Below are 27,688 nucleotides of genomic sequence, written 5' to 3' on the forward strand. Positions count from 1 at the left end.
ATTGTAAATATTTTACTACACTGGATATAAATTCAGCATTTTGGGCAATACCACTACGGGTAGAAGATAAAAGTAAAACGGGATTTGTCACACAAGATGGCCACTTCCAGTGGACTTGCCTCCCTTTCGGTTTGAAAACATCACCAGCAATCTTCCAGAGAATTTTAAGTAATATTCTGAGAAAGCACGATCTTACAGGGTACTCTGTGAACTTTATCGATGATATTTTGATATACTCAGCCACTTTTGAGGAACATATAAGACACATAAGAAATGTATTAGAGGCAATAATAAAAGAAGGCTTTAGATTGAAGTTTCAGAAATGTACCTTTGCTTCAGACTCAGTAAAGTACCTAGGCCATGTAATTCAGAGTAATTCAGTAAGACCACTAAAAGATAATTTAATCTCAATAAAACATTTTCCAACTCCTAAGACGCAGAAGAATATAAGACAATTTTTGGGAAAAATTAACTTCTATCATGAATACATACCAAGAAGCGCAATTATATTAGATCCGTTACATAATTTATTAAGAAAAAACGAAAAGTTTGTCTGGTCAGAGAAGTGTGAAGAATCATTTAATGAAATAAAAAGATATTTATGTTCTCAACCTGTGCTGGAAATATTTGACAATAACTTACCAATAAAAATTTTTACAGATGCATCTTTGGAGGGTATCGGTGCAATATTAAAACAGACACAGCTAGACGGTACAGACAAACCGGTGGCATATTTTTCAAAAAAACTAAATGAGTCTCAAAAACGAAAAAAGGCTATATATTTGGAATGTCTTGCTATGAAAGAAGCTGTTAAATATTGGCAACATTGGCTTATTGGAAAAAAATTCACTATTTATTCAGACCACAAACCTCTAGAGAACATGAATATTAAATGCAGGACAGATGAAGAATTGGGTGACCTTACATATTACCTCTCTCAATATGACTTTACAGTAAAATATATACCTGGTAAAGAAAATGTAGAAGCTGACTGTTTGAGCCGCAATCCGGTATTAGAATCAGAAGATAACAAAGAGGAACTATTGAAAATAGTCAATTTGATACAATTAAAAGATATAGTGGAAGACCAAGAAAAAAATGAAAGTATAAAAGAAAAGAAACAAAATCTAATACACAAAAATAAAATCTATTATAAGAAAATAAAGAAAAATGAAAAGATTATCCTCTCAGAAGAATTTAGTAAAAAACTTATAAAAAAGGTGCATGAAGATTTATGCCATATTGGTATCAGACAATTGCAGAAAAAGATAAGTTCAGTATATACAGCTAAAAACCTAACAAAAAATATCTTAAATATTTGTAAAACATGTGAAATATGCATAAAAAATAAATCAAGATGTCAAGGAAAGTTTGGATTAATGTCACAACTAGGACCAGCAACAAAACCATTTGAGATAATGTCAATGGATACCATCGGCGGCTTTGGAGGATCTAGGTCAACAAAAAAGTACCTACACCTTTTAGTAGACCACTACACCAGATATGCATTTATTGCAACCTCAAAAACTCAGAATGCAAATGACTTCATAAAACTTACAAAGAAAGTACTAGAGACAAATGAGATTGGAATAATTCTGACAGATCAATATCCGGGCATCAATTCAAGAGAATTTAAGCAATATCTACAAGAGAATAACATTACGCTAATATTTACAGCTGTGAATACACCATTCTCGAACGGCCTGAATGAAAGATTGAATCAAACAATAGTAAATAAAATAAGATGTAAAATAAATGAAAAAAATAATAAGAGAACATGGACATCAGTAGCAAGAGAATGTATACAGAAATATAATGAAACAGAACACTCTGTTACAGGTTTTGCACCAAAATATTTACTGGATGGTACAAATGTCAGTATTCTACCGAATGAAATTAAAACAATACACAGCGAAGACAAGTGGATTTCTGATAGAAAATTAGCATTAGAAAATACAATCAAATCCCACAAGTACAATAAAAAAATATTTGATAGAAACAGAAAGATACTAGAATTAGAGATAGGAGACAGTGTATTTGTAGAAAATGGAAATAGACTAAATAGAAAAAAATTAGATGAATTAATAATAGGCCCTTTCGAGGTGGTAGAGAAAATATCAAACTCCATTTATAAGATTGACACTGGAAACAGAAAAACCGAATCAACTTTATTCCACATAACAAAATTACAACCTGTAACAACAGAAGCTGAGGAAGATGAAGAGGAGGAGGAAGAAAACGAATATGAAGAAGATTAGAGAACTTATTTATCTACTAGATATATTATTTAGAATTTTCTCTCTTGGGGGGGGAGATGTAATGAAATGACATTTCATCTTTTCAAATTTGCCGCGCTTCGCGCGTTTAGATAGTTTATCTGTGGCGTGGAGAGAATTGAAGGGGGATGTAATGGCGGATGATGTTAAGATTATTGTGTACATAAATGTTATAAAAAATTAGTTTTGGAAAGATAAACGAAAGGATATAGTTGAGGAATCGATATTAGTGAACTTTAAATGTCGTTTCTTTGTATTTTCAGGTGAGATATAAGTGTAATTGTCATAGGTAAACAATAATTATTGTGATATTATAAAAGCGTGTTAAAATAAAACAAAACTTTGTATTTTCAGAGAAACAATTTGTGGTTTATTTTGAAAATCCTCAATAATATATCTTATATAAGTAATGCAATTTTTTTATTTAATTCAACCTAACACTCGTAAAATTAAATAACGTAAGTACATATAACTACAATACTATATTTTATAATAAGCACTTATTAAAATAAATATCCAAGACCCAGGCCTTATCAAAAAAAGTTCGTTTCTCATTATACCCCCGCCGGGATTCGAACCCGAGACCTCCGGTGTCACAACTTCATAATCAGATAGCGTCAGAATAAGTATCCCTCGAAAGAGTCACAATATATGATTTTCCGGGCCTTAACGCGTACTATACCCAATTAAGTATTTACATTATCTATAGTTTGACCATTCATAAAAAAAAATAATTAAAAATCCTGATAAGATTTTATCGTTAATGATTGGGAAAGCACAGTGGCTTCTGTATTGTAATTAGATAGATATCTTAATTTTATAGAAAAACTAGCTGTGCCCGCAACTTCGTCCGCGTGCAATAGTTATTTTGGGCATCATTGAAGCCCTCAAGGATGAATAATTTTCCCCGTTTTTTCACTTTTACATTTATTTCTTCGCTCCTAATAGTTGCAGCGTGATGTTATATAGCCTAAAGCCTTCCTCGATAAATACTCTATTCAACCCAAAAATATTTTTTCAATTCAAACCAGTTGTTCCTGAGATTAGCGCATTCAAACAAACAAACACTTTAGCTTTATAATATTAGTATAGTAAGTATAGTATAGATATTAGGCCCATTCTATCTCTTTCCCATGGATGTCGTAAGAGGCGACTAAGGAAAGTCTTGCAAATTTGGGATTCTTCTTTAAGGCGATAGGCTAGCAATCTATCTGTCACTGTTTGAAACTTAATTCTATCTTTAAGCCAAATAGCTGAAAGTGGCCTATTAGTCTTTGCAAGACTGTTGGCTCTGTCTACCCCGCAAGGTATATAGACGTGGGATGGTAAATTGCTTAAATAAAATCATTTGCTATTAACGACAGGAAATTCTATGGCATTAATCATTAATTTATCCAAATAAAGATAAATCAAATACTAATCTCAACTAATTCCACGAATACGGATTAATGTCGAATTAACGTACCTATGTATGTATGTGATTGCTCGTCGGAAGTATTAATGATTAGAATAAAATACTAAGAGCACTTATTTTGATTTTAGATTCGATGCAGCCCCCCAAAAACTATCGCTGTTTCGCTTTTTATAATGATGTGATACGGGACAGCGATAGTTTTTCGCGCGATAAATACGGCGTTCCACGTGTTATGCTATGAGGGTTGATCTAATAGAGTTACTATACTTACATACATGCACAAAATCACACCTCTTTCCCGGAGGGGTAGGCAGAGACTACATCTTTCCTCTTTCCACATCTCTGCACACTTCCATCGCTTCATCCACATTCATAACTCTCTTCATGCAAGTTGGTTTCGGGTACTTTTGACCTGACCAGGACGTCCTTAATTTGATCAAGATACGTTCGTCTAGGTCTTCCCACTCCGACCTTTCCCTCCACACTCTCCTTGTATTTAGTCAACCTGCTTTCATTCATCTATAAGTACTTTCAAGTTATTATACTTATCTGTATCAAATAGCAGGTACCCATCGACGCATCTCTTCCTACAATAACAATAACAACAACACAAAAAAAAAAACAAAATAAAAAAATAATAATATCTGGCATACCCACACATGGAAATTTTTGCCAACCAAAAACCTTACCTATTAAAAAAAAAAATAGAGTTACTATTCCACCAACACCCATGGCTTTACCAATATTCTGGTCTCTTCTTCCTCTAGCTGTTAGTCCCGGTAACATCCTCACCTCTCTTGAGAGGAGCCCGGGGTGCGCTTTTTTGAGCATGACCCAGGATTGGGTGAGTCACGTTTTGCATGAAGCGACTCCCATCTGACCTTAAAACCATTGCAGGGGAACCGAAACCCGTATTGGAATGTGGTTAAAGATCACATTGTCTGAAAGTGCAGGTTTCCTCACGATGTTTTCCTTCACCGTAAAAGCATCGGTCGCTAACCAATATTTCAACGAATGGGAGCAATACAATATCCTACATCTCGGCACATGATTTCGTGACGTGGCTAAAAGCATAGTTAGTTACCTAAAGGTACCTGACAGTGCAGGTTTCATCTTCTAGACTTCAACAGCTTTCTTTACTTTAGTTACCAGATAACATAATATATAATTAGGTCACCCATGATCATCTTGAGAGGTCATCAATGCTTGAATGCAATGAAAAAAAAAAAATATTAAACAGAAGTATAATATTTTTTTTATTGTCACTGTCAATGTCATGTCAACCATTGACATGACAAACGGGAAAATACACTCAAGTAGTAAACACAACAAATTTCGCTAATTTTTCTCAATTTATTATTTTTTTATTGTAATAGCGTTTGTTAACAATAGCTAATATTCTAAATTATTCACTAAGTTATTCACTTTATATGTGTACATAGTGCCTATATTATAAGATTAAATTAAAAAAACAGAAATGTCGGACGTCGAAGTTGAAATTCCAACGACATTTAAAAAACGTAATATTAAGAACAGAGGTGGAAGAAAACGAAAAACATCATCGTCAGAAGGTAAATTATCATTAATTCGTAACAACGTAACATTGTCACCTTAGATTTTTTTTTAAATCGAGTTTATATTACAGGTTATATTTACAAAATAAAATTTGTGCTTTTCAGAAAAGAACAGCTCAGATTCCGATGACCAGACAGTTGTTTTGCCAACAAAGAGGCCTCAGAAGCAAAATCCTAGTATTCAGAGTACTGGGGGAGTGAAAAAGCAAAAGACTGACGAACAAAACAGTGACAGTAGTAGTGATGATGAAAAGGTTGGTTTAAACTGGATAGAAAGTTATGGTGAATTAATTGTATTTATAGTTGTTATATCAAAAGATTACATTTTAATTAAAACAGTATGTTAATCAAATTAAGGACGTCCTGGCGAAGGGTCAGGTCAAGAGTACCCGAAACTGCTGAGCTAATTTTATAATATTTATAATAACTTGCTGGTAACATCATCAAAAGTATTATTTAAAAATATATCATCTTGTTATTCGCAGAAAACACACCGCACCACACTCTCGGTGCAGCAACAGAGGGAGAACGCCACGGCTACGTACGAGTTGGACACGGAACACGATAAAGACGCTCAAGCTATATTTGAGAAGGCGCAGAAGATTAATGAGGAGCTTCAGGGGCAGGCCGATGATAAGGTGTGGTTTAAGAACTTTATTTCTCATAAAGAATTACATTCACTTACAATGAGAACATTTAAAAAACAAACATTTATGTACAATGTTAAAGTGCGCTTACTTAAATAAAATCGAACACTTAGTGAGTAGAAAATAAAATAATTGTAGTTCAAACAGCAAAACATGAATATTAACTTACTAGATGTGGCAAGTAGTCAGTACCTATCTTAACATACGGGAATTACATTGAATGTGAGATTTTAGTGTTTTTTTAAATGACGAAAGGGTTTTGATTTCTCTAATATCTAACGGTAATTTATTATACAATTTAGTTCCTTCATAAAATAAAGATTTTTTCCCGTTATGTGTTCTGGGAGAGATAAGATACAAATTATTTGCTCGACGTGTAATCTTTTTCGGTGACAATCATTTTAAGTATTTCATGATCATGATTTTATCTCCTTTCCTATGGATGCCGTAGAAGGCTACTAAGAGATAGGCTCAAAAAGTTGGGACTCTTTTTTTTAGGCATCTAATGAGAAGTCTTCGTGTTGTTCCCACCAACAGAAGAAAAAAGAATAGGACCACTCCATTTCTTTCCTATGGATGTGATTAAAGACTAATAAACATTGGATTATTCTTTCTTTCTTTCTTTTCTATATTATGGCTTCCACCGGACTTTCGGTGATTCTGCCAATGTCATGGTTTGAAGAGACACGAAGATACAAAAATGGACGGTATACAATTGCGGGATTGTTCCGCTTTCAGGCTGCATGTCCCGCTGTCCCCAGCGAGAGCAAAAATGTCCCGCTTTTGCAAACAAACCAAATTTTATATACTTATTTTATATCAACATTGCACTCATATCTCGCTGACGAGAACAGTCAGTCAAAAATACTGTAATGTACAGACAAATATTTTTATTGTTTTATTATATGTATAGATAATTATTCATAATTAACATATATATATTAAGTACATAGTATATTTTTTAAATTACTTATGTACAAAATTCTGAAAGCGTCCCGCTCTGACGCAAAAAAAAATGGTCACGTTAAGTATGCAATAAAGAATTTGAATTCTCAATTTCAGATATACCGTGGTATAAACAATTACGCGCAGTACTACAAGAAGCGTGACACGGCGGCGGGCAACGCCAGCTCGGGGCTCGTTAGGAAGGGCCCCATTAGGGCTCCGGCCAACCTCAGGGCCACTGTCAGGTATCAAATATTACTTTTAAAAATTTGTATTAGTTAATTGCTTGTTATTCGCCCTGGTATGTATGTATGCATACATTATGTTTAATCACGTCCATATCTCTTGCCGGGTAGACAGGGCCAACAATCTTGAAGAAATATTTTTGCTGTTTGGCTTAATGATAGAATTGAGATTCAAAAATTGACAGGTCGCTAGCCCATCGCCCATAAAAGTCCCAATTTTATTTTTACCTTTGCCTTACTTGCCTTTTACGAAATACACGAGAAAGAGATGGTGTAATCCTATTCTTTTTCTATTAGTACCGGGAACCACACGGCACAAAAATATTTTAACAGGCTTCAACTTTGGAGAGTGTGCACTGGACATTGACGGCCTCTGTGGCGCAGCGGTAGTACGCTTGTTTGTGACACCGGAGGCCCCGGGTTCGAATCCCGGCCAGGACATAATGAGAAAAAAACTTTTTCTGATTGGCCTTGGGTCTATAAGTATTTATTATAAAATATAGTATCGTTGAGTTAGTATCTCGTAACACAAGTCTCGAACTTACTTCGAGGCTAACTCAATCTGTGTGATTTGTCCCGTGTAAGTATATTTATTATTTATTATTACTGGAATCGCAAAATTTAATTCGTCTTGCAAACACATTCAAATATTGAACCACGCGACTTGGTCAAGAATTCCAACCTCTACACGATCGATATGTCCACCTTTTGCGATTCGCCAAATCTTTCATCGCGCGTACCGCTGTGATTTGGAATTCCCTCCCCGCATCTCGCTTCCCCGATACATACAACTTGGGGATTTTCAAGGCGAGAGTGAATAGGCATTATTTGAGCTTGCCTGCACCGCCTAAGGTCACACATCTTGCTTACCACCAGATAGATTGAGGATGTAGTGGGAGCGATGTTTCGGCTCGACCGCCACCAAAGGGAAGATCTTCCGCCAGGCTGGTGTGACGCCTGGGGAACCGCGCGACACACGATGTTGTGTCGGAGGTTGTATATATAGCTCCAACCCGTGAAATCTTTGCTTGCGCGATTTAGGTCTGTTTATGACTGATAGCGTCGCGTGACTTTGTTTTTTATTTTGTGACTTGTGGCGTATAGATTTTGCCGCAAGGTCACTCAAATATATTAAAAAAAAAAATGTTTTCAGATGGGACTATCAACCTGATATATGTAAAGATTACAAAGAGACCGGCTTTTGTGGGTTTGGGGGTAAGCATTTACATATATATACACATATAATCACGCCTATATCCCCTGCGGGGTAGACAGAGCCAATAAGTGGGTAGTCTAGAAAATACCAATTGGCCACGTTCAGCTGTTTAGCTTAATGATAGAATTGAGATTCAAATAGTGAAAGGTTGCTATCCCATCGCCTAAATTAAGAATCCCAAGATTATAAACCTATCTCTTAGAAGTCTTTTACGACATCCATGAGAAAGAGATGAAGCGGTCCTACTCTTTTTTCTATTGGTGCCGGGAACCACACGGCACATAAGCATTGACTAGTTAATTATTTTGTTTTGGTACCTACGGTCAAGCCGCTTCGGAGGAGTACGGCAACGAACATTGTAACACGAGAATTTTATATATAAGATATATATGTATAATATATATAATATATTTTATATTTTCAGACTCGTGTAAATTTCTCCACGACCGCTCGGATTACAAACACGGCTGGCAGTTGGAAAGAGAGGAGACGCAACAACCGGGTGAGATAGAATATTTCTGTCTCTCTCATGTCGATTATAATGAATGTACATTAAATCAAACCTCTCTCCCGGTGGGGTAAACAGAGACTACATATTTTAACTGCATAGTTCTTTCGCATTTAAAACAAAATCATATGAAAGATAAATTAATGAAGACGTCGTATTAAGAGACAAAGGTAATAAATTTTTTACCCATAGATTGTATATAGTCACTTCTACATCCCTTCCGGGGTAGACAGAGCCAACAGTCTCGAAAGGACTGAAAGGCCACGTTCAGCTGTTCAATGAAAGAATTGAGATTCAAATACTAACAGTTCGCTAGCCCATCGCCTACAAGAGGAATCTCAAGTAAGTATAAGCCTATACCTTAGTCGCCTTTTACAACGTCCATATGTAGTGGTTCTATTCTAATGTGACGGAGTCTAATGTGTGTACTGACTAAGTAAGTTGTGTTCTGACTAAGTAAGTTGTGTTCTGACTAAGTTGTGTACTGACTAAGTAAGTTGTGTACTGACTAAGTATGTTGTGTACTGACTAAGTAAGTTGTGTACTGACTAAGTAAGTTGTGTACTGACTAAGTATGTTGTGTACTGACTAAGTAAGTTGTGTACTGACTAAGTAAGTTGTGTACTGACTAAGTAAGTTAACCTTTTTCAAACCTATCCTCATTTAATGCCCACGCCGTGTGGTTTCCGTGTGGCCACAAAATAAAGAAATTTTGTTATTTTCTTCAGGCGGCGGCGGCGACTCGGACTACGAGGTACACAGTGATGATGAGCTGCCTTTCAGATGCTTCATCTGTCGCGGCAGTTTCAAAGATCCAATTGTTACCAAGTGAGTCTGAATACATACATACATATGGTCACGTCTATATCCCTTGCGGGGTTCACAGAGCCAACAGTCTTGAAAAGACTGAATGGCCACGTTCAGCTTTTTAGTTTAATGATAGAATTGAGATTCAAATAGTGACAGGTTGCTAACCCATCGCCTAAAAAAGAATCCCAAGTTTGTAAGCCCATCCCTAAGTCGCCTTTTACGACATCCATGGGAAAGAGATGGAGTGGTCCTTTTCTTTTTTTATTAGTGCCGGGAACCACACGTCAGTCTATATACATATATGTTTATTTAAAAAATCTGCAGGAACATGTTTTTTTTTTAATTAGGGAGGTATATTAAATATGTTATAGAAAAAAATTCACGGTCAAGGGTCTCATCATCATCCCTTCGGGGTAGACGGAGCCAACAGTCTTGAAAAGACTGATAGGCCACGTTCAGCTGTTTGCCTTTATGATAGAATTGATATATTATTGGATAATAAGTTGTTAATAATATGATAAGTCAAAACAAAAAGAAAATAGTTTTTTTTCCTCTTTTTCCAGGTGTAAGCACTATTTTTGTGAAAAATGTGCCCTAGAAAATTATAAGAAGACTACACGATGTTTTATATGCAACGCGCAGACGAACGGTGTATTCAATCCGGCTAAGGAGTTGGAAGCCAAATTGAAGAATAATGAAAGCGAAGATGATGATGATGATGATGAAGACGATTGAAATAAATGTGTTTTGATAATTTTTTTGTTTTTTTTTGTGATCAAAAATTTTGATAAATTTCAATTAGGTACTAGAAAAAAATGTACATGCACAAATACAGTCACGTTTACATCCCCTGCGGGGTAGACAGAGCCAACAGTCTCGAAAAAGTGAAAGGTCACGTTCAGCTGTTTGGTTTAATGATAGAATTAAGAACTAAAACTACTTCGAAGAAAAAAAATAAGAAAAAAAAGTGACAGGTTGGTAGCCCATCGCCTAAATGAAGAATCCCTAGTTTATAAGCGCCTTTTACGACATATATGGGAAAGAGATGGAGTGATCCTATTCTTTTTTCTATTGGTGCCGGGAACCACACGGCACTCTTATACTTATTCCAATTAATATTACTTAGGAAATTGCCATTCTTAAAGTGACGGTTCTAAGTTCTTACTTCTATCGTTTAGCCAAACAGCTAAACGTGGCCTTTCAGTCTTTTCAAGACTGTTGGCTTTGTCTACCCCGCAAGGCATATAGACGTGATGATATGTATGTATGTTTTAGTATATGATTTAGCGTAGTGAATCCCCTTCTAATATGACGTCTCATACTCATTTTACTTTCTCTACATTAAACCTTTCCCTGAGGGGTAGGCAGAGACTTCCCAGTTACCAATATACCAACCTGACTGCTTGTCACAAAAAGTAAAACATCAAAAATATGTTAATATAATAAGTATATATTAAAATTAACAAAAAATATGTTCACAAGTAGATCTTAAATTATGATAATAATTAAATAACATTATTTTTTTTTACAAACATCGCATTTTTATCACGAATAGATTGTGCTTTTAGTCACAAAATGACTTTTAGGTCACATAAACTGGACGGTGATGGAAATGAGATTCAGAGTTGCTACCCCATCGGCTCAATAGTACCACGTTTATAAGCATCTACTTTGTTTTATTTTTAAATCTGCGCAGGCGCAAACCATGTTTTTCTTGAAAACATCTATTTTTCATACCCCTTGGTGATAAGGGTTGTCCACCGTTAACCTTTTTTTTAACTAGAAATTATTTAAAAGTTATTAATATGGTAAAACAACGTTTTACAACAGCTAGTATATTACATATATATATATTGTGTGATAAACTTGCCTTTTCCGAAGCATGTAACAAAAGGTAAAGTACCATTACTGATATAATTAAGTAGACAGAGAGTATAGATTGACATAAATACTATGTTAATCTTCTTTTGATGGCTTCTGTAACGCAGCGGTAGTATGCTTGTCTGTGACACCGGAGGCCCCGTTGAGTTGGTATCTCGTAACACAAGTTTTGAACTTACTTCGAGGTTAACTCAATATATGTACATAATTTGTCTTATAATATAAATACAATATATATTTATTTATTTATATTACATTTATTGTCGCTACCAGTTTAGCATGGATGCAAATCTTTTACAAACAGAATACATTTAATCACGTATTTATCGATTACGGGGTAAACATTGTCAATAATTTCGTAACGACTGATAGGCCACGTTCAGCTGTATGGCTTAATGATAGAATTGAGATTCAACTAAGTAGTGAAAGGTTACTTTTCACGGAATCTGTAATTATGCAAAAAAAGTTATGCGAAAAATTATTATGCCATAAAAATTACGAAGCAAAAAATTATATTTATATAATCACGTCTTTATTTCTTGCGGGGTAGACAGAGCTAACAGCCTCGAAACGACTGAAATGACACGTTCAGCTGTATAGCATTGAGATTCAAATAGTGACAGGTTGCTAGCCCATCGCCGACAAGAATCCCAAATGTGTCTTTAACGGTATTAAAGGTATCTTTAGACCTTACTTTTAACAGCTGATGATCCATTTATTTACGAGTATTTACGCCAATAATTCAAGGGTAGTAAGTAGTACACATCTTAAAGTATTTGGCAAATAATTCTTTTATAACAAAATATAATCTTGACAGTCTTCATTGTATTTGAAACAAAGGACAAAGAAAAAGTGTATCTAATATGAACAAGAAATTAAGAAGTTACTTATATAAATAAAACAAGTCGACATTCACCTTTTCGCAAAATAACTAAAATTGTCTTACATAGGTATTGTGTGATAAATTAATTGGATTGTTTAAATAGAGATAATGAATTTAAATGTGTTTGTAGACACTTTGTGTCATGTTATTTATTTTTTTTATATAAAAAAGGTTATTGGCTGTCCGCTATTTCGTTGGCTTCCATTACCTGAAAATAAAATAAATTTTATTATTAATATTTTAGTTAGTTACATCAGCAACCTTCCGGTATTTTTTCCATCCTTAATTTAGTATTGATCTTGTTATTGAAATTAATTGGTAAAACAGACAAAAATACTTATTAATGAAGTAAAAGAAGTAGGTATTTATGTATCAAGTCATTGTTATGTATATAACACAATAATAATAATAATATAATATCCGGGAAAGAGGCGTGAGTTTATGTATGTATGTATGTTATGTATATAAGTATAAATTATGTTTCTATGCTTACTAAGAGTAAATAATACTATGTTAAATACAGTCTTATTTCTGCCTTTTCTGGCAGGGATAGGCTTATTAATTTGAGATTTTTCTTTCAGGCGATGGGCTAGTAACCTGTCACTATTTGAATCTCAATTCTATCATCAAGCCAAAAAGCTGAACGTGGCCTGTTAGTCTTTTCAAGACTATTAACTCTGTCTACCCCACAAGGGATATACACATGACTACATATGTATGTATGTATTCTGACTATTACAAATGGCTAAAGTAAGTTGAAATTTGTAAATTGATATTAACCCTCTTAATCTTCTTCCCATACATAGACCAGAATGTCACGTTGACTTGCGTGGGTTTCCCGGTCCTGGCGTCAAAGACTCGGCAGCTGTCGAACGGTGGGCAGTAGAGATGGAGGGAGACAGCGCTGTCGACGTGAGACGGGTTCTCCATTCGGTGAAGGCCTAGGGCATCTGGGAATTGATAAGGAATGACATTAGATACAAGTTTTTGTAAACTTAATTGGTGAGACCCCGCAACCTCTGTTTTTGTAACATTTTTCTAAAGAATAAAGAATTTTGAATTTTTTGAATGCGGTTATTTTGGTGGGGAGCAAGATTGAAAGCAGGTTGGCTGGTCAAATATACAAGGAGACTGTGTTTCTAGGTGGATTGGAGCATAAATAAATCCTCCGACTCAATATCGTCGAAGCCGTGGTTCCCCAGGCGTCACACCAGCCTGGCGGAAGATCTTCCTTTTGGTGGCGGTCGAGTCGAATCATCGCTCCCGCTACAGTGCCTTGGTAACTTTCCAGGGAATTTGGCAAATTTTAGAAAGATTTATAATGTACTTAGTTACCTATATAAATATAAACTCTATTAAACGTAAAATGATGTAATATATGTGGATTTAGTGCTGTAAGGCATTCTCTACCAGTCTAATCTTAAGACGAAAGTGTATTATATGGAGACGAAAGTTAAAGTACCTATCTATCAAATTTCTACTTCTAAAAACCCTAATTATTACAATAAAACTTACCATTAATATAACAAACATCGTCAACCTCCAATCTCGTTCTACCAACTTCTTCCATATCATTCGCCTTGTATTCATCATTCTCATAGTCGCCATTTTGTCCGGCGGCCATTTTGTCACTGCTGCCTCCGTTCTTGGTTCCGTTTTCGAAATTCGAATTCTCATCTTTACGATGATCGTTTGCGCGGGAATTTTGACAGTTGCTATTATGACAGGCGTCATCGGTGACTGAACAACAGCGTCTTCTTGTTTTATTGTTTTTTAGAACTTTCAAGACTTCGGGCTCAACGTTGTCCGGCCAATTGTATCTGTAAAGAGCATATTAACATCAATTGTTATAAAATGTTGTACTACTTAGTACTATCTGGTACCGGTAATCTTACATACATACATATATTCACGTCTATATCCCTTACGGGGTAGATAGACAGGGCAGGTAGATAGTGACAGGTTGCTAGCACATCCCCTAAAATCAGAATCCCAATTATATAAGCCTAACCCTTAGTTAGATTATACATATGTTATGTATGTTTTATGTATATATACGCACGGGTTAATAAACATTCCTCTTGAATCACTCAAAAAACTAAATCAAAATCCGTCATATACTTTTAAAGATCTAAGCATACATACAAACTTAGAGAGGGACAGACGCGGGAAGCGCCTTTGCATTATACTAAATAGTGATATTGATGCCAACAATAATTATGTCAAACGTAGATTATGCCAAAAAATTTATGCGAAACAAGTAGTATGTCATTAAATTTTTAGGGTCACGATAGGAACCTAAAATAACTGTTTAACCTCATCGGCCTAGGTTAGGTCACAGTCGATATCTAGATTTGATCAGCTGCAACTTGTGTTACTATCACACATTAGAGTACATATTTCTGATCTAGGTACCTTTATAGAGCGTATTCATTGGATTCCATGTTGCCCCCGTTTTCTTTTTTTTAATTATAATGCTCTATATTGTTCTTTTTTAATTATGATGCTCTCATAATTAAAAAAAAGCAGCTGTAGTTTTTCGCGCGTTAAAAAACGGCACGAGACATGTTACGGCGGCATCTAACGCGCTAAAAACTACAGCTGTTGTTTTTTTTTAATTATGACGCTCTGTGCTACAGCTGTGATACGAGGAAAAAGCATAGTGTGTGCTACCTGTTTCTCTTCCCGCGCAGATTAAAAATTAGTAGGGATTATAGAATTGGGAATCCTTATTTTAGGTGATAGGCTTGGAAACCACTTTAATCATAATTCTATTGTTAATTCATACAGCTGAACGAGGCCTTTCAGCCATTTTGGGTTGGCTCTGCATGGGATAAATACGTGATTTAAGTAAGAAAAACCATTTTTAATAGATAATTATTATACATATACAAGTTATCTAGCTATATAAAAAAAATATTTTTATTTTATTCTTGTTTATTTTTTACCAGCCTGTATGCAGTTGCGCGTTCTATAATGAAAATAAAACTGCTATAATGTAATTATTTTATCAACTTTCTGTTATGAAAACAATTTATATGTAGGTACCTTTATGAAGTGTGTATATGTATATTATATATTTAGTGATCATGTTGACACAAAGATATCTTGTTATTAATATACTTAAGTTGATTTAAATTGTTATTAGTTTACATCAGTGTTAAACTAGCAACGTGATATATAAGTTATCGCTATAATTAAATGTCTTTTGACCTGGGAGTTCTGGGTTCGAACCCCAGAATAAATAACTGGATTGTCATAAAAGTACATACATACATACATTCATAAAATATGGTCACGTCTATATCCCTCGCGGGGTAGACAGAGCCAACAGTCTTGAAAAGACTAAATGGCCACGTTCAGCTATTTGGCTTAATGATAGAATAGTGACAGGTTGCTAGCCCATCGCCTCTAAAAAAAGAATCCCAAGTTTGTAAGCCTATCCCTTTGTCGCCTTTTACGACATCCATGGGAAAGAGATGGAGTGGTCCTATTCTTTTTTGTATTGGTGCCGGGAACCACACGGCCATTAAAGTATAAAGACTTTTTAGGCTAAATCTGTGGCCAGGGTACTTAAATAAAAATGGCTCCCAACCCTGCGTGTGCGGCAAGCATAGATTGCGGAGGTCAGACGGGAGTCGCTTCGTGTAAAAACCTGATTCACCCAATCAGGATCCATGGTCGAAGGCGCACCCCGGGCTCCTCTCCAGAGTGGTGAGGATGCAACCGGGACTAAAGCCAGGAGGAAGAGAGTTATTTATTTACTCATGTTCCCAAAACCTATATGGTTCCCGATAGGACGTTCATATCTTTCCATGGATGTCGTAAAAGGCTACTAGGGTAAAGGCTGATAAACTTCGGATTCAACTCAGGCGATGGGCTAGCAACCTGTCACTAATTGAATCTCAATTCCAACTTGAGCCGGAGAAATCCACCTAAACATGGCCCTTCAGTCTTTTCAAGACTGTTGGCTCTGTCTACCCCGTATGGGATAAAGACGTGACAAATATTTTTACAATAATTTCCTGTACCAACACACGTTATTCCCCTTAACATCACCCCAAATTAAACGACCATTTGCGGCGAGGATGCAACCGGGACTGAAGCCATTCAAATTCAAATTTCTTTATTTTTCTGTACACAAACTTAAATCAAAATAGGTATACAAAAGTTAGTTATAACTATACAAAGTAAGTTTGTGAGAGACTGGAGTCTGAACTAAGCAGGGCTTGTATCCCAGTACACCAGCCTCTCCCCACAAAGAGTACTTATACAAGTAACGAATATAATAGAATAAACATATAACAGCGGAATGAATTAGAGAATATTAAAACCTATAATAGGTAGGGATAACAAGACAGCAAAAGGATTTTTTAATTATTACGAAGAAGATCACGGTAACATTGACTTAAAATTCAAAATTCAAAATTAAAAATTCAAAATTTAAAATTCAAAATTCAAAATTCATTTATTCCTTAAAAATATGTGTACATAGAGTTCAAAATTCAAAATTCAAAATTCATTTATTCCTTAAAAATATGTGTACATAGCACCTCTATGTACACATATTTTTAAGGAATAAATGAATTTTGAATTTTGAATTTTAAGTCAATGTTGTTACAAAATTCAAAATTCATTTATTCCTTAAAAATATGTGTACATAGAGGTGGTCAATAAAATATGGTGTCAAACATACTTTGCCATCTGAGGCGTAGGAAATAACATTATGTCAAATATAAATTAATAGATTTAGTCACCTGACTTCCTCAAGGTTTCCGCTCAGAACCTTCATGAAACAATGGGAGTCGGCGTGGTCATGTATCGCTGATGCGTGCCCTGGTCCCCAGCAGAGGATCATGATGTTGAAGGCGCCGTTACCAGCGTCCACCAGGTTTCTGGTATACCTGTGAAAAGAAATGGGTTAGTAAATGTTGCCGATTGATAGTCTCTGCCTGCCCCTGAGGAACAGGCGTGATGGTATAGTAGAATAGAATAGAATACAATAGAATGCGAACGTGCCGTGTGAAAATAAATCTATTCTATTGTACATACATACATATGGTCACGTCTATATCCCTTGCGGGGTAGACAGAGCCAACAGTCTAGAAAAGACTGAATGTCCACGTTCTGCTATTTGGCTTAATGATAGAATTGAGATTCAACTAGTGACAGGTTGCTAGCCCGTCGCCTAAAAGAAGAATACCAAGCTTATAAGCCTATCAAATTCAAATTCAAAATTTTTATTCATTATTATAGGATACTTCATATCGCTTAACAATAGTCATATCTTTTGATTTCGCAACATTGCTTGACGTCAAATAAATTACTTAAACCTAAGTTTACTGCCGCTTCCAAGGCGTCAGTGCAGAAGAAGCGGTAACAAACTGCACTGCAGCATTATCTTCAACAACTATCGAAACTTAGAATAAAAATGTGGACGAGAGAATACATTGTTCAGATTAATTTATTTATAAGTATGAGATTTTAATATTTTAATATAGATTTATGTACAGAGTGCACTGAATTTTGATTCGAACTACAATTCATTACGAGGTTCCTATCCCTTAGTCGCCTTTTACGACATCCATGGGAAAGAGAAGGAGTGGTCCTATTCATTTTTGTTTTTTTTTTTGGTGTCGCGAACCACACGGCACACAAACGGATGTTATGACAACAAAATAATAATGCGAGCACAATATTATGATCTGACGATATTTTGCATAATGAAAACATAATTATCACTAACTACATAAGTCAAAGTTTATCATTTTTTTTGCAATGTCTGAAGTGGTTTTTTGCTCAATTCGTATCTAATAATTAACTGGTTTTTACTCGTGTCCCTAGAAATGTATGAATTGTAGGACAAGACTTTTCCACACGTGCCGAGTGGTTCCCGGCACCGATATAAAAAAGAATAGGACTATTTCATCCCTTTCTCATGGATGTCGTAAAAGGCGACTAAGTGATAGATTTATAGGTAAACTTGGAATTCTTCTTTTAGGCGATGGCCTAGCGACCTGTCACTATTTGAATCTCAATTCTATTAATAAGCCAAACAGTTTAATGTGGCCTATAAGTCTTTCAAGACTGCTGGCGCTGTCTACCCCGCATTGACATAGACGTGATTATATGTATGTGAAAAATAATAAATGAAAATGAAAAAGAAATATTAAGTAATTTAGAAGCTTAATTAATGTTTTAATTAGGTAAAAACTTAATGTGTAAAGTCCATTTTGATAAGGTTTTTAAGCCTTGTGTAGTCTACAAATAATTGTCGCTAACTTATGCTTTTATTTTGGGTAAATTGTCATCATGAGCCTGGTTTTCGGCATTTTAGAATAGAACCACTCCATATCTTTCCCATTGATGTTGCATAAGGCGACTAAGGGACACGCTCATAAACTTGGGATTCTTTTAGGCGATGGGCTAGCAACCTGTCACTATTTAAATCTCAATTCTATCATTAGGCCTAACAGATGTACGAGGCCTATCAGTCTTTTCAAGACTGTTCGCTCTGTCTACCCCTAAAGGAATATAGACGTGATTTGTACACAATCTGTGGAAATAGTTTTTGATTAAGCAATTTTTTTGAAATTATATATTTAAGTTCGTTTTCATGTGATCCGATTTATTTTTCAACTAGCTGTGCCTGCGACTTCGTCCGCGTGGAATAGTTATTTTGGGCATCATTGAAGCCCGCAAGGATGAATAATTTTCCCCGTTTTTTTTAACATATTCCATTATTTCTTCGCTCCTAATAGTTGCAGCGTGATGTTATATAGCCTAAAGCCTTCCTCGATAAATGGTCTATTCAACGCAAACATATTTTTTCAATTCGAACCATTAGTTCCTGAGATTACATACATACATACATATAGTCACGTCTATCTCCCTTGCGGGGTAGACAGAGCCAACAGTCTTGAAAAGACTTAATGGCCACGTTCAGCTATTTGGCTTAACGATAGAATTGAGATTCAACTAGTGACAGGTTGCTAGCCCATCGCCTAAAAAAGAATCCCAAGTTTGTAAGCCTATCCCTTAGGTTAGTAGTTCCTGAGATTAGGTCGTTCAAACAAACAAACAAACTCTTCAGCTTTATAATATTACTATAGATTCGAGAAAAACTTTCCGAGGAAAATACTGATGTTAACATAATTTACCGTTCTTAGGTAATTCATTATCTATGTCACGATAACACGATGTAAACATTATTTGGTGTGTGATAAAAAATATATAATAAACTAGGTGTGAATATCAGTCAATATGTTTACAAGACTTGTGGGCTTTTAAAGGTTGTTTTTTTTTTCATCTATACTAGTATTATAAAGCTGAGTTTGCTTGTTTGAACGCTAATCTCAGGAACTACTGGTTCGAATTGAGAAAAATATTTAATAGACCATTTAACGAGGAAGGCTTTAGACTATTTATCATCACGCAGCAACTATAAGGAGCGAAGAAATAATGGAAAATGTGAAAAAAAAAATCGGGGAAAATTATTCATCCTTAAGGGCTTCAATGATGCCCAAAATAACTATTCTAAGCGGACGGAGTCGCGGGCCGGCGTCTAGTTCTTTATATATACACTTACAGACATATAATCACGTCTATATCCCTTGCGGGGTAGACAGTGCACAAAAATAATTTTTCAATTCAAACCGGTAGTTCCTGAGATTAGCGCGTTCAAACAAACAAACTCTTCAGCTTTATAATATTAGTATAGATAATAATCTTACCGGAACCTATCAAACTTGGCGTATTTCCTCCAATCGCTCGGCTTGGTCTTGTAACCGGCCATCAGCTTCTGAACATCATGTACATTGACGTGGTCGTTTGAGAACACCCTGTGCAACTCCTCAACTAATTTGTCCAAGCCTGTTATTTCACTGGAACATAAGAAAAATGTTTTAAATTATGTTGTAGCGGGAGCGATGATTCGGCTCGACCGCCACCAAAGGGAAGATCTTCCGCCAGGCTAGGTGTTATGCCTGGGGAACCGCGGCTCCGACGATGTTGTGTCGGAGGTTGTATATATAGCTCCAATCCGTGAAATCTCTGAAATCGCGTCTTAGATTCTTCGCTGCTATTGGTTGAGCGCGTCATTTTCTTCGCGATGATTGACAGTAGTTGTTTGATTTGATGTTTGTGGCGAGTGGCGTAGAGATGTCGCCACAATGTTATTAGAAAATTGATGGTATTGAAATTAATTCTTCTGCACTGACGCCTTGGAAGCGGCAGTAAACTTAGTTTTAAGTAATTTATTTGACTTCAACCAATGTTGTTAAACCATACGTTTTGACAATTATTAAACGATATGAAGTATCCTATAATAATGAATTAAAATTTTGAATTTGAATTTTGAATTTTTGAATTACAAAAGATTCAAAATTACAGTGAACTGGGTACATACATACATACAGTCACGTCTTTATCAATCGCGGGGTGGATAGAGCTAACAATCTTTAAAAGACTGATAGGCCACGTTCGGCTGTTTGGCTTAATGATAGAATTGAGATTCAAATAGTGACAGTTTAGCAAACTGTCACTATTTGAATTTCACTTCTTAGGCCTTCTTAGCCCATCGCCTAAGAAAAATCCCAAGTTAAAAAATCCTATCCCTCAGTCGCCTTTTACGAATCCCTCCACAATTGGGTGCAACAGGGAACACGCAAAGATGACAGTGAGAAACGGCCTCTGTGGCGCAGCGGTAGCGCGCTTGTCTGTGACACCAGGGGTCCCGGGTTCGAATCCCGGCCAGGGCATGATGAGAAACGAACTTTCTCCGATTGGCCTGGGTCTTGGATGTTTATCTATATAAGTATTTATTATAAAATATAGTATCGTTGAGTTAGTATCTCGTAACACAAGTCTCGAACTTACTTCGAGGCTAACTCAATCAGTGTAATTTGTCCCGTATATATATATATATATATAGAAACGATTACCGCTCAATTTTTAAGTTCCCAGTTGCACCCTCCACCATAGGGTGCAACTGGGTGCAACTGGGAACACGCAAATATGAGAGTGAGAAATGATTACCGTTCAATTTTTCAGTTCCCAGTTGCACCCTCCACCATAGGGTGCAACTGGGTGCAACTGGGAACACGCAAAGATGAGAATGAGAAATGATTACCGTTCAATCTTCAGCGGTTGTTCCACCGGGAACATCTCCATTTCAGTGCACTGGGACACCCTTATCTTACAATTGGCATTTTCAATTTCCATGATTTCTGAAACAATAAAAAAAAATTGATATAAAAAAAGTTAAATATAACTGCCGTGTGGTTCCCGGCACAATACAAAAAAGAATAGGACCACTCCATCTCTTTCCCATGGATGTCGTAAAAGGCGACTAAGGGATAGGCTAACAAACTTGGGATTCTTCTTTTAGGCGATATACTAGCAACCTGTCACTATTTGAATCTCAATTCTGTCATTAGGGCAAACAGCTAAACGTGGCATATCAGTCTTTTTAAGACTGTTGACTCTGTCTACCCCGCAAGGGATATGGACGTGATTATATGTATGTATGTATGTCGAAGAATGGCTTAATGATAGAATTGAGATTCAAATAGTGACAGGTTGCAAGCCTATCGCCTTAAACACGTGTAGGTACTATACACTGCATTTATCCCTTACGGGTTAGACAAAGCCTTAGTCACGACACTTAAAGGCCACGCTAAGCTAGATTAAGTAAAATTCAGAGATATTGACGTGTTAACCCATCGCCTTAAAAGAAGAATCGTGAAATTGCCCATTCCCTTAATTGACTTTTACATACATACATATAATTACGTCTATATCCCTTGCGGGGTAGACAGAGCCAGGCCAGACAGTCTTGAACAGACTGATAGGCCACGTTCAGCTGTTTGGCTTTACGACGGAATTGAGATTCAAATAGTGACAGGTTGCTAGCCCATCGCCTAAAAGAAGAATCCCAAGTAATTATATATAAGCCTATTTTATTTTATTTTATTTTATTCGGAAAACTGAACAGTACAAATCTTCTTAAATATTAATAAAACAAATAACAAAAAGCACAATTATGAAGTTTTCGCATATGATTTTCAGTAAACTTACTTGTCAACTAATTATAATGGTTAACCAAAAAAAAAACAAAATCAAAATGTAAGTATACCTAAAGTGAATACAATAATAAAATGTAATGGACAGGAAAAAGAATAAGGTTATCTAGAACGAATAAACTCCTTATAACTAGTAAGTAACATCTCACTAACAACTGAGTTAATAACTAATCCCTTAGTCGCCTTTTGCGACATCCATGGGAACGAGATGGAGTGGTCCTATTCTTTTTTTTTATTGGTGCCGGGAACCACACGGCACTCGACTTTTACACGTCACATAAATGCGTTTGTTTACCTACTCGTATAAATAACATGACAGTGGAAGCTTTCTTCAAGGTAACAAGGTCAGGTTGACCAAGATAAACTGAATACTCGTACCTATGACGCACAATACAACTTTGGACCAGGACTTTCAGAGGTATTAAAATTCAAAATTCAAAATTTTTATTAATTATTATAGGATACTGTATATCGCTTAATAATTGTCGTATGGTTTAACAACATTGGTTGACGTCAAATAAATTACTTAAAACCTAAGTTTACTGCCGCTTCCAAGGCGTCAGTGCAGAAGAAGCGGTAACGACAGCACTGCAGCATTTTCTTCAACAACGTCAACTTCACAATATTAATTTAGAATAGAATGAATCTCGATCTCGAGAATATCGATGAGTCCCTTAGGAAAATGACTTGTAAGTTAGTATTCTTGTATTGATTTGAGCTGATTTCTTGTGCCGTGTGGTTCCCGGCACTAATATAAAAAAGAATAAGATTGTTTAAGGCAAGTACCGAGTGACATTTTCTTAGATATACTTACATTCATTCATACATATAATCACGTCTATATCCATTGCGTGGTAGACAGTGTCAACAGTCTTGAAAGACTGATAAGCCAATTTCAGTTGTTAGGCTTAGTGATAGAATTGAGGTTCAAATAGTGACAGGTTGCTAGCCCATCACCTAAAAGAGAATTTCAAGTTTATAAGCCTACTCCTTAGTCGCTTTTTACGACATCCATGGGGCGAGATGGAGCAGTCCTTTACTTTTTTATATTGGCGCCGGGAAAAACATGTTTCTTTTCTACTCGAATGATCAAAAATAATTAGGAAGTTTATTTTGGATAAAATTGACGTCCGGTGAAAATGCTGCAGTGTACTTGGTTCCGCCGCTTCTTCTACACATGCGCTTTGGAAGCGGCAGTAGCTATAATTAGATTTAAGTGATGTGACATCAATGTCCTTGTATCCAATATCGAAAATAAATCTATTCGATTCTAAAAAAAAAAAACTTTTTCAAATTTAATTACATACATACATAAAATCACGCCTCTTTCCCGGAGGGGTAGGCAGAGACTACCTCTTTCCACTTGCCACGATCTCTGCATACTTCAAATTTAAATCATTTTATATTTATTACGCTATATCATAACATCTGCGTGATATGACATAGCATAGAAGTATGCTATCCGTTCACTATGATACTAAGTATTTTTAATGCCGTGCTAAAACTATGTAAGAAACCGGTTGATCAGATGTCGGCATGTTGGCGTAGGTAATGGTATTTGAAGTTACAGAGTCATTAGCGTTAAGACGAACTTACACTGGCAATGTTTCACTGGCTTTTGAGCGGGGCTTCGCTCACGCGTTTATAAAATGTGACTTTTGAAGGTTTTGTCCGTCTAAAAATCGGTGTGAGAATCGGTTAGTTTCGCGATTAAGGGTTACGCTTATAAACATAGGATTCCTCTTGTAGGCGATGGGCTAGCGACCTTTAATATTTGAATCTTAATTTCATCATAAAGCCATACTTCTGAACGTAGCCTTTCAGACTTTTCAAGACTGAGGGCTCTGCCTACCCCGCAAGCGATGTAGACGTGACTAGATGTATTGTGGCGACATCACTAGCGTCACACACCAACTGTCAATCGTAGCAAAGAAAATGAAACGCTCAACCTATAGCAGCGAAGAGTCTACATCGCGATATCAAAGATTTCACGGATCGCAGCATAATTACAACCTCCGACTCAACATCTGTCGCGTGGTTCCCCAGACATAACACCTAGCCTGGCGGAAGATCTTCCCTTTGGTGGCGGTCGAGCCGAATCATCGCTCCTATATATGTATGTTAGTTCATAGCTCGTGTATACGAACCTTTAATGTTAGATTCCTAGAACAAGTTACCTGAGTAACTTGATTACTAGTTACAACCGTACCTGCTTTTTGTAGTTTAAATTGTATAATTACTAATTTTTAAACTATTAATTTTGAGTGTAACGCAATTATTACAAAACAATATTTACATGCCATACTTCTGGCGGAATATGTAAGATCACATATATTTCTTACACCCATTTGTACCATGTTTCAAGTAAATAAAGAATATTATATTCATTTCATTTCATTTCGTTAAATAAATTTAACGAAATGAAATGAAATGAAACAGTTAAATAAATTTAACTGTTTGCTATATCACACTCCCCACCACCCATAATCTCATTCACATGGATGTCGAAAAAAAGGAAAAGGCGACTAAGGGATAGGTTTATAAACATGGGATTCTTCTTTAAGGCGACAAGCTAGCAACCTGTCACTATTTGAATCTCAATTCTATCATTTAGCCAAACTGTGAATCTGAACGTGGCCTATCAGTCTTATTAAGACTGTTTGGCTCTGTATATAGACGTGATTATATCTACATATGTATGTAATTTATAGGTACTATGTAGATTACTTAGTAACTAAATATAACCAGTTACAATTGATTTACACTGTTATCTGAATAAATGTCTCAACTGTCGCGTTTTCAGGAATTTCCAAGAGCAAACTATAAGAGATAACGTGATTTAAATTTATAATATGTTATAGACATGCCAAATTACATAATACATCCTACTAATATTATAAATGCGAAAGTTTGTGGGTATGTCAGGATGTCAGTATGGATGTTTGTTACTCTTTTTACGCAAGAACTACTGAACCGATTACGATGAAATTTTGTATGTAGGTAGCTGAAGACCCAGAATAACATATATGCTACTTTATCCCGGAGTTCCAGCGGGATTGATTCCACGCGTACGAAGTCGCGGGCGGCCTCTAGTACAAACATAAATCACGCCTCTTTCCCGGAGGGGTAGGCAGAGACCACATCTTTCCACTTGCCACGATCCCTGCATACTTCTGTCGCTTCATCCACATTCATAACTCTCTTCATGCAAGCTCGTAGGTTTCGGATACTTTTAACCTGACCTTTGATATAATATATATTAACCTGATATGCCAAATTTATGTATGTAATTTACCGAAGTAGGTACAACAGTATAAATTCATCACGTCTTCCTCCCTCTCGGGGTAGACAGAATCAATAGTCTCGAAGAGGACCACGTTCGGAATAACTTTAGAATAGGACCACTCTATATCTTTGCAATGATGTCGTAAAAGGCGACTAAGGTTAAGGATAATAAACTTTCAATTCCATCTTTAAGACATACAGCTGAACGTGGCCTACAGTCTTTGTGATACTGTTAGCTCAGTCTGTCCCGTAAATGATAAAGACGTGACTATATACTAAACTCAACTGTTACTACAGTTGGTTTTCCATATTCATTCATATAATCTCGTCTTTATTTGTTGTGGGGCAGACAGATCAGCAGCCTGACTGATAGGCCACGTTCAGCTATTTGGCTTAGTGATAGAATTGAGATTCAAATAGTGACAGGTTGCTAGCCCATCGTCTAAAAGAAGAATTAATAATATAACTTATTTATACAAATATGATTAGGCCGTTGGTGGTCGAACGGTTAAAGTGCTAACATGCGCAAGTAATGCCTGTGAGGGCACGGGTTCAAATCCTACCGGCCAATGTAACAATTATTCTCTTCTGAGCTTATGTACATTAGAAAAGAATAGATTTAGTTTCAAAACTGTAATCCCTATCCCTTAGTCCGCCTTTTACGACATCCATGGGAAAGAGATGAAGTGGTCCTATTCTTTTTGTATTGGTGCCGGGAACCACACGGTACAGGAAGAATAAACAAATTACACAGATGGAGTTAGCCTCGAAGTAAGTTCGAGTCTTGTGTTACGAGATACTATCTCAACGATACTATATTTTATAATAGAATACTTATATAGATAAACATCCAAGATCCAGGCCAATCAGAGAAAGTTCTTTTCTCATCATGCCCTGGCCGGGATTCGAACCCGGCTCCGGTGTCACAGACAAGCGTACTACCGCTGCGCCACAGAGGCCGTCAAAAGAAGAAGATTAACACTGTATTTATATCAATATCTATACTCTCTGTCTACGTAATTATATCAGTAATGGTACTTAACCTTTTGTTACGTGCTTCAGAAAAGGCAAGTTTATCACTCCATATACATATATAATATACTAGCTGTCCCGGCAAACGTTGTTTTGCCACATAAATAATTTTTAAGTAATTTCTAGTTAAAAAAATGTTAAGTTAGGACAACTTATCACTAAGGGGTATGAAAAAAAGATGTTGGCCGATTCTCAGACCTACTTCAATATGCTCACAAAATTTCATGAGAATCGGTCAAGCCGTTTCAGAGGAGTAGGTACGGGAACGAACATTGTGACACGAGAATTTTACTTTTATATATATAAGATTAAAAATGAGTGCCGCGTGGCTCCCGGCGCCAATACATGATGTCGTAAAAGGTAACTAAGGGATAACCTTATAAAATTGCGATTTTTTAAGCCAGTTGTCTGAATGTACAGGTTTTTTCCACGATATTAATTCTTACCGTAAGGGCATCGGTCAGTTTAGTATTCAATTAAGTAGGTTATGTAAGAAATATGGGATTCGAACCTGGTGCCCATCGCTTGGCAATCAAAAATCATAACCACTAAACCACTGTCGATCTTACAACACTATCAAAACAAAAGGAAGAGAAAGATGTAAAAAAATGCTATCAGATTGTTTAACCTTTTCTCACAAAAACTACCATTTTTAGAAAACAAAATATTTACTCACTCTCTGTCACTTTCTAGAAACCACACAACACTTATCTTTGCTTGTTGTTGTTTTAAAAAAAAAACACGACACGCTCGTGCCACAGACTATGCGATAATGATAGTTGATTTCGCGCGCTTACATTATAAACTCGGTAAGTTAAAGATTATAGATGTAAAAATGTTAGAAGGAGTCTTTTATTCACAATTTACCTCGCTTGATTCTGGATGGGTGA

The 27,688-nt window shown here is 36.0% G+C and overlaps 3 protein-coding genes across 4 annotated transcripts in view; 1 reads left to right on the top strand and 2 right to left on the bottom strand.

Annotated features, from left to right (window-relative positions):
- The window catches only part of LOC106138583 (uncharacterized transmembrane protein DDB_G0289901), a 429,961-nt gene that overhangs the window by 20,517 nt on the left and 381,756 nt on the right, over positions 1-27,688 (bottom strand). The window lies entirely within an intron of this gene.
- Positions 4,996-10,374, top strand: LOC106138580 (E3 ubiquitin-protein ligase RNF113A). The gene is made up of 8 exons (XM_060952719.1): positions 4,996-5,261; positions 5,370-5,518; positions 5,750-5,902; positions 6,974-7,101; positions 8,255-8,316; positions 8,742-8,819; positions 9,554-9,653; positions 10,199-10,374. The coding sequence occupies exons 1-8, from the start codon at positions 5,168-5,170 to the stop codon at positions 10,368-10,370; spliced, it is 936 nt and encodes a 311-aa protein (XP_060808702.1). The 5' UTR covers positions 4,996-5,167; the 3' UTR covers positions 10,371-10,374.
- On the bottom strand, positions 11,759-27,580 carry LOC106138576 (cysteine dioxygenase type 1). 2 transcript variants are annotated; one of them, XM_013339755.2, is made up of 7 exons: positions 27,475-27,580; positions 21,530-21,626; positions 20,133-20,282; positions 17,157-17,303; positions 13,915-14,219; positions 13,180-13,349; positions 11,759-12,607 (listed from the first exon to the last, which is right to left on the bottom strand). In XM_013339755.2, the coding sequence occupies exons 2-7, from the start codon at positions 21,619-21,621 to the stop codon at positions 12,572-12,574; spliced, it is 900 nt and encodes a 299-aa protein (XP_013195209.2). In that variant the 5' UTR covers positions 21,622-21,626; positions 27,475-27,580; the 3' UTR covers positions 11,759-12,571. The 2 variants fall into 2 exon arrangements, with proteins under 2 accessions (XP_013195209.2, XP_060808763.1); XM_060952780.1 differs by lacking the exon at positions 27,475-27,580 and adding an exon at positions 27,245-27,377.

This window comes from Amyelois transitella, chromosome 29 (genome assembly GCF_032362555.1).
Source record: "Amyelois transitella isolate CPQ chromosome 29, ilAmyTran1.1, whole genome shotgun sequence".
NCBI lineage: Eukaryota > Metazoa > Arthropoda > Insecta > Lepidoptera > Pyralidae > Amyelois > Amyelois transitella.